This window comes from Lytechinus pictus, chromosome 11, assembly GCF_037042905.1.
Source record: "Lytechinus pictus isolate F3 Inbred chromosome 11, Lp3.0, whole genome shotgun sequence".
Taxonomy (NCBI): Eukaryota; Metazoa; Echinodermata; class Echinoidea; order Temnopleuroida; family Toxopneustidae; genus Lytechinus; species Lytechinus pictus.
The window spans coordinates 23,928,053-23,934,928 of NC_087255.1; the positions used below are offsets into that span (position 1 = coordinate 23,928,053).

Below are 6,876 nucleotides of genomic sequence, written 5' to 3' on the forward strand. Positions count from 1 at the left end.
CGAATATTTTAACCTTTTAAAAATGAAAACATAATTTTGTGATACATTTTCACATAATATTCATGAATTAACACAACATTTCACCATAGGCGGCGGAAGCGGGGGGGGGGGGACGTGTCCCCCTCTAAATTTTAGGTGGGGGGGATGGTCCCCCTAAATTTTTTGTTGATAACCTTTTTTTTTTTTTTTTTTTTTTTGCTTGTCAATTTTTTTTCCGGCGTCCCCCCTAATATTTTTGATTGATAACCTTTTTTTCTTTTTTTTTTGCTTGTCTAAATTTTGTTGTGGTCCCCCCCTAAAATTTTTGGCTTCCGCCGCCAATGCATTTCACCAATGTCCTTCCTTTTCATCCCTAACCTCCATTTCTCCTGTTTTTCTTCGTCGTGGATTTTTGAGGGAGCCCAAGCTTCACGGAAATTCGGAAATTGAAATGTATTTAATACTTGAATTTAGCAACTTTGAATATTCATGTCTCATTATGTAAATAAAAAAAAACTTTCCCTCACGGTTCAATTCAATTCAATTCAATCTTTATATCGCAAATAGGATAAAAATACAGAGAAACATCAAATAATGTGATTAGATAATAAAATAAATTGCGTGGCTTTCCATGAAGGTAAAAGGAAACCTGTAAGACTGGATCGCCAAAACATAGTAAAAACACAACAATGTTAATTGTTCGCGCTCGCATTATCGATTCTGTCTCTATGCTGCAATAAAAACAGATTTCACAAAAAGACAGAGTAGTTTGTAAATTGTTATAACAGGAAATTCTGTGCACTTTAACAGAACATGTATATTATTTTATTGCAGGAAAATTGTAAGGTTTCACACTCTATATACAGGTGTTCTCGAGACTCTTCTGCAGGAACTTTTCTGTGTGTTTTTAGGATAAATTTTCTAACTGTGATAAAAGTGCATAGACTAAAGAGATCTTGAATCCTTGACTTCTGTTTATTGGATATTCTTCAGGCCTACTCTATCATCCTGATAATAAATTTTCTGTTTTCATAAAACCATGAAATCTCATATTCCATGCGGGTAAATTTGATTGAGCGGTGGAAATGATGGAAAACACTGCCACACCACAAACATGAGAATTGACTATTCAGATAACAATAAGTCTACCATTGAAACGGCCTTATAATTGTTTTAATTAGAAAGTGATTACGATTTTTATTCTCATTTCTGGTGAAATTTATTTTTCTTGTGAGGAGCGTTGTGGCCCAGCGGATTAGTATCCGGACTTTGAAACAAAGGGTCGTGGGTTCAAATCTTAGACATGGCGTAGTTTCCTTCAGCAAGAAATTTATCCACATTGTGCTGTACTCGACCCAGGTGAGGTAAATGGGAAAATACTTGTGCGCTGTCAGTAATTACGGCTGCTAAGCTAAAGCTGGGGCAATAATATCAAAGTCCTTTGGAAACACAAGACGTTATAATCATAATGTGATATACAATTTACAAGATTTTTTATATTGTTAGTATTATCGTTATTATTATTATTATTATCATTATTATTGTTGTTATCATTATTATCATCCTCATATTCTACCACATCGGTAGTTTACAGATGAAGTAATGAATCCTCTCCGACGGTGCTTGGACACACGGCCCATCTCGCCAGAGCCCGGGGTTGCCGCCTGATCGGATGACACCGCAGTTTTCATCCCTTGTATGGAAGTCGGGTTGTCCGGGTGCCCAGGCATGGTAATCGAAAGGCGATCCATCAGACCATTTAAAATCACCTTCCATGAACTGATCGTGCAGTCCAAACCAAAGTCCACCTTGTATATCCTAAAAATCAAGAAGGGGAAGTATAAGCACATTCATCCCTGGTCGATAAGCAGACTTTCTGCCGCCTACCCAGTTGCTTGATAGGGAAGTGTATTAATGACATAGAAGGGACGTGTCTCAGCATTGGCGGCGGAAGCCAAAAAAAATTTTGGGGGGGGGGGGTCCACCTGAATTTTTGGATGGACACAGGTAAAAAATTAACAAGCAAAAAAAAAAAAGGTCATCAACAAAAATTTAAGGGGGACCACAAATTTTTTGTTTGGGGGGTTCTACATGAATTTAGGGGGGACGCATGAAAAAAATTGACAAGCAAAAAAAAACGTTATCAACATAAATTTTAGGGGGAGGGGGTCCGTCCCCCCACCTCTAATTTAGGGGGAGGGATGGGACCCCCGCTTCCGCCGCCTATGTGTCTCAGACAACAATAAAATGCCAACTCTTATCTTCTAAAACAACTTTTCTTCCGTCACCCCTCCCCATCTGAAATCTGGGGTTCACCCTAATATATGCCTGTTCGATAAATTTGAGCTTGTATATCCTTAGAAAAAACATTTATGGATGAAAACTTACAATAGTGTCACTCGATTTCCGTCGCGAGGATTCGTAGAGAATATTGATGAAGTTTTGTTCGGCCTGAGAATGAATTGACACTAAGTGAGCCATTGTGTCCGGACTTTTTGCCTCGCCACTGAGAGAAGGTACGGTGTAAGACTGGCAAAACCGCTCAGCTTCATTCCAAGTCAAATTCTGGCTAAAGAACCTACACAATGAGAAACAGTTCACAAAGAATTATTCCAGTGTGGGCATGGGGCTTGGTTCTGGAAGTGAAGGTCAAAAGTGTATTCGTAAGAGAAGATTAGATATTAATAAGTCAAGTAACCGGATTTGAGGATGATAGATCCTCTCGTCTCCATCCAGGATTTTCCAAAAGGGGGGCAAATTTTTCGAAGGAAAATTTTGACAGCAAAAAATAAAATGTTTTCAACCACAAATAAAAGATATTTAGTACCCAAAAACATTTGACAAGCAAAAAAAGAAAAAGAAAAAAAAGGTCTTCAATTTCAAAGAAGGGGGCACACTTCTGTTTTAATTGCATTTTTTACATTACAAATTCATATTATGCTTCTCAAGGGGGGGGGGGGGGGCACGTGCCCCATGTGCCCCCGGATCTACCAGTGCGTCTCCTGTCCGTCAATTCGACTCGACTAGATACTAGATCACGTCCTCTCACGGCCTCGATCTTATAAAGTCGACTTCGTGAGTTACTAGATCTTGTCTTCTCGTCACCTCATCCGCATCAAGTCTACTTGATGAGATACTAGATCTTATCTTCTCGTCACCTCATCCTCACCAGGTCGACTTGATGAGATACTAGATATTGTCTTCTTGTCACCTTGTACTCACCAAGTCGACTTGATGAGATACTGGATCTTGTCATCTCGTCACCTCATCCTCACCAGGTCGACTTGATGAGATACTAGATCTTGTCTTCCCGTCACCTCATCCGCATCAAGTCTACTTGATGAGATACTAGATATTGTCTTCTTGTCACCTTGTACTCACCAAGTCGACTTGATGAGATACTGGATCTTGTCATCTCGTCACCTCATCCTCACCAGGTCGACTTGATGGGATACTAGATCTTATCTTCTCGTCACCTCATCCTAACCAAGTCGACTTGATGAGATACTAGATATTGTCTTCTTGTCACCTTGTACTCACCAAGTCGACTTGATGAGATACTGGATCTTGTCTTCTCGTCACCTCATCCGCATCAAGTCGACTTGATGAGATAAAAGATCTTGTCTTCTCGTCACCTCATCCTCACCAGGTCGACTTGATGAGATACTAGATATTGTCTTCTTGTCACCTTGTACTCACCAAGTCGACTTGATGAGTTACTAGATCTTGTCTTCTCGTCACCTCATCCGCATCAAGTCTACTTGATGAGATACTAGATCTTATCTTCTCGTCACCTCATCCTCACCAGGTCGACTTGATGAGATACTAGATATTGTCTTCTTGTCACCTTGTACTCACCAAGTCGACTTGATGAGATACTGGATCTTGTCATCTCGTCACCTCATCCTCACCAGGTCGACTTGACGAGATACTTGATCTTGTCTTCTCGTCATTTCGTCCTCATCAAGTCGACTTGACGAGATACTGGATCTTGTCTTCTCGTCACCTCATCCTAACCAAGTCGACTTGATGAGATACTAGATCTTGTCTTCTCGTCACCTCATCCTCACCAAGTCGACTTGACGAGATACTAGATCTTGTCTTCTCGTCACCTCATCCTCACCAGGTCGATTTGATGAGATACTAGATCTTGTCTTCTCGTCACCTCATCCTCACCAGGTCGGCTTGATGAGATACTAGATCTTATCTTCTCGTCACCTCATCCTCACCAGGTCAACTTGATGAGATACGAGATATTGTCCTCTTGTCACCTTGTACTCACCAAGTCGACTTGATGAGATACTGGATCTTGTCATCTCGTCACCTCATCCTCACCAGGTCGACTTGATGAGATACTAGATATTGTCTCCTCGTCACCTCGTCCTCATCAAGTCGACTTGACGAGATACTGGATCTTGTCTTCTCGTCACCTCATCCTCACCAGGTCGACTTGATGAGATACTAGATATTGTCTTCTCGTCACCTTGTACTCACTAAGTCGACTTGATGAGATACTGGATCTTGTCATCTCGTCACCTCATCCTCACCAGGTCGACTTGATGAGATACTAGATCTTGTCTTTTCGTCACCTTGTCCTCACCAAGTCGGCTTGATGAGATACTAGATCTTGTCTTCTCGTCACCTCATCCTCACCATGTCGTCTTGATGTGGTACTAGATCTTGTCTTCTCGTCACCTTGTCCTCATCAAGTCGACTTGACGAGATACTTGATATTGTCTTCTCGTCATTTCGTCTTCATCAATTTGTTTGTCTCATCAAGTTGACTTGATGAGGACGAGGTGACGACAATACAAATCTAATATCTCGTCAAGACGACTTGATGAGGATGAGATGGCGAGAAGAAAAGATCTAGTATCTCGTCAAGTCGACTTAATGGGGACAAGGTGGCGAGAAGACAAGATCTAGTATCTCATCATGTCGACTTGATGAAGACGAAGTGACGAGAAGACACGATCTAGTATCTCATCAAGTCGACTTGATGAGGACGAGGTTGCAAGAAGTCAAGATCTACGTTAGTATCTCATACCGGATGAAGGATACTGGATCTTGTCTTCTTTTCACATAAATCTCATCAAGTCGACTTGATGAGATACTAGATCTTATTTTCTCTTCAAGTCGATTTGACGATATATTAGATCTTGCTATCTCTTTAATTCGTCCTCATCAAGTCGACTGAGACCTATTTAAAGGGATGGATGGTCCGGGCTGACACTATTTATATCTTAATACATAGAGTAGAATTCGCTAAGCAAAATGCCGAAAATTTCATCAAAATCGGATAACAAATAATAAAGTTATTGAAGTTTAAAGTTTAGCAATATTTTGTGAAAACAGTCGTCATGAATATTCATTAGGTGGCTGATGACGTCACATCACCACTTTCCGTTTTCTTATGTCATTACATAAAATCATAATTTTATCATTATTTCATACTTGTGTGAATAATATGCCTCCCTTATAATGAAATAAGTTGCAGCAATAAATATCTAATGCACTAAATCAGTTGTCAATCCAATTTTTCTAGTTCTTGGAGGAAAAAATTTGAATAAACCTAATTCATATAATAAAATACAAAAGAACAAGTGAAGATGTGACATCATCAGCCCACCTAATGAATATTCATGACGACTGTTTTAAAAAAAATATTGCTAAACTTTACAATTCAATAACTTCGTTATTTGTGATCTGATTTTGATGAAATTTTCGGCATTTTGCTCTGTGAATTCTACTCTATTTATTAAGCTATAAATACTTTCAGCCCGGGCCATCCCTTTAACGAAGAGTTGCGCTCAAATACAACCACAAAAATCAAACGTAACTGTTGCATACACAATATGCTTGGTTGAAATCAAGTTTCGTTTTATTTTTAGAATTAAATTTGATTGTTGCAAGAAAGTCTTTTCTGCAGTCCCTTGATTAGATACTTGACTTCTTTTTTCCAGAGAGAATGAGAGAGAGGGGGGGGGGGGAGTTGAGGAGAGGGTGGCGTTGGGAAGAGGGGGGGGGGAGAAGGAGTGGATAGAGAACTAGAGAGAAAAAAGATAGAGATAGGGAGTGGGGGAGGGAATGAAGGAGATGAATATAACTTGCCTGTAACAATGATGATCGAAGGCAGTCCAAAAAGTCGGGCAACAGCATCCGGCCAGCGCCCCGGTGGGACAGGCAAGCAGGGTGATAGCCAATGTGGCTAGGAACACAGGGGTCTGACTGCGAAGCGCCATTATAACCAAAAGACAAGTTGTCCCAAGGCTGAGATCAGGGACTTGAGATGCACAGTGTTTGGTTCCACTCCAAAAGTAGGCCCAATTATGTAGACTTGTCGAAAGAATAAAAGTCACACAGATAAACAGGTTTCAGAAAACCTTCATTTAAATACAAGCCTACCCCAGCAAAAATATATATATATATATATATTTGGAAAGACTGAAAAATCAAATAACCATAAAGATTAAAAAATTCATGAAAATAGAATTGTGGAAAAAGAAGTTATGACATTATATATTGTTTTACTTATTTTCACAAAACAGTTATAAGCACATCCTAGTCTGTATTCAAATGGAGAAACTGATGGCTCCATACACTCACTATTTATTTTGTAGTTTATAACATTTAATATAAGATTTCTTATCTTTTCGCATTACATTATGAAACAGGGTTTAATTCCCTCATGGAAATACGGAATTGCCATTGTTGCAAGCTCTCAAAGTATATTTAATTAAAAAGAGAAAATTCAAACAGCGAAGATGCTTTCTTATATACATGTCTGCTATAATCAAGTAAGAAAATTTTTGAATATTCAAATTTTTTATACAATAAAATTCTACCGATTCGGTATACGTTACAAATATATCCCAAACATTAAAGGGGTATACTGCA

The 6,876-nt window shown here is 39.3% G+C and overlaps 1 protein-coding gene across 1 annotated transcript; it reads right to left on the minus strand.

The window, feature by feature from the left end:
- Positions 1-602: 602 nt before the first annotated feature.
- On the minus strand, positions 603-6,291 carry LOC135155994 (echinoidin-like). The gene is made up of 3 exons (XM_064106756.1): positions 6,091-6,291; positions 2,368-2,557; positions 603-1,797 (listed from the first exon to the last, which is right to left on the minus strand). Exons 1-3 carry the CDS (start codon positions 6,219-6,221, stop codon positions 1,552-1,554), a joined length of 567 nt encoding a protein of 188 aa, XP_063962826.1. The 5' UTR covers positions 6,222-6,291; the 3' UTR covers positions 603-1,551.
- Positions 6,292-6,876: the final 585 nt, after the last annotated feature.

What these genes read in the sequence shown, in the direction of transcription:
- LOC135155994 (XM_064106756.1), bottom strand. Translation starts at nt 6,221, where the DNA reads ATGGCGCTTCGCAGTCAGACCCCTGTGTTCCTAGCCACATTGGCTATC. An exon ending in TTCGATCATCATTGTTACAG is followed by an intron (nt 2,558 to 6,090) that starts GCAAGTTATATT and finishes CTCATTGTGTAG; the next exon opens with GTTCTTTAGCCAGAATTTGA. An exon ending in GGAAATCGAGTGACACTATT is followed by an intron (nt 1,798 to 2,367) that starts GTAAGTTTTCAT and finishes CTTGATTTTTAG; the next exon opens with GATATACAAGGTGGACTTTG.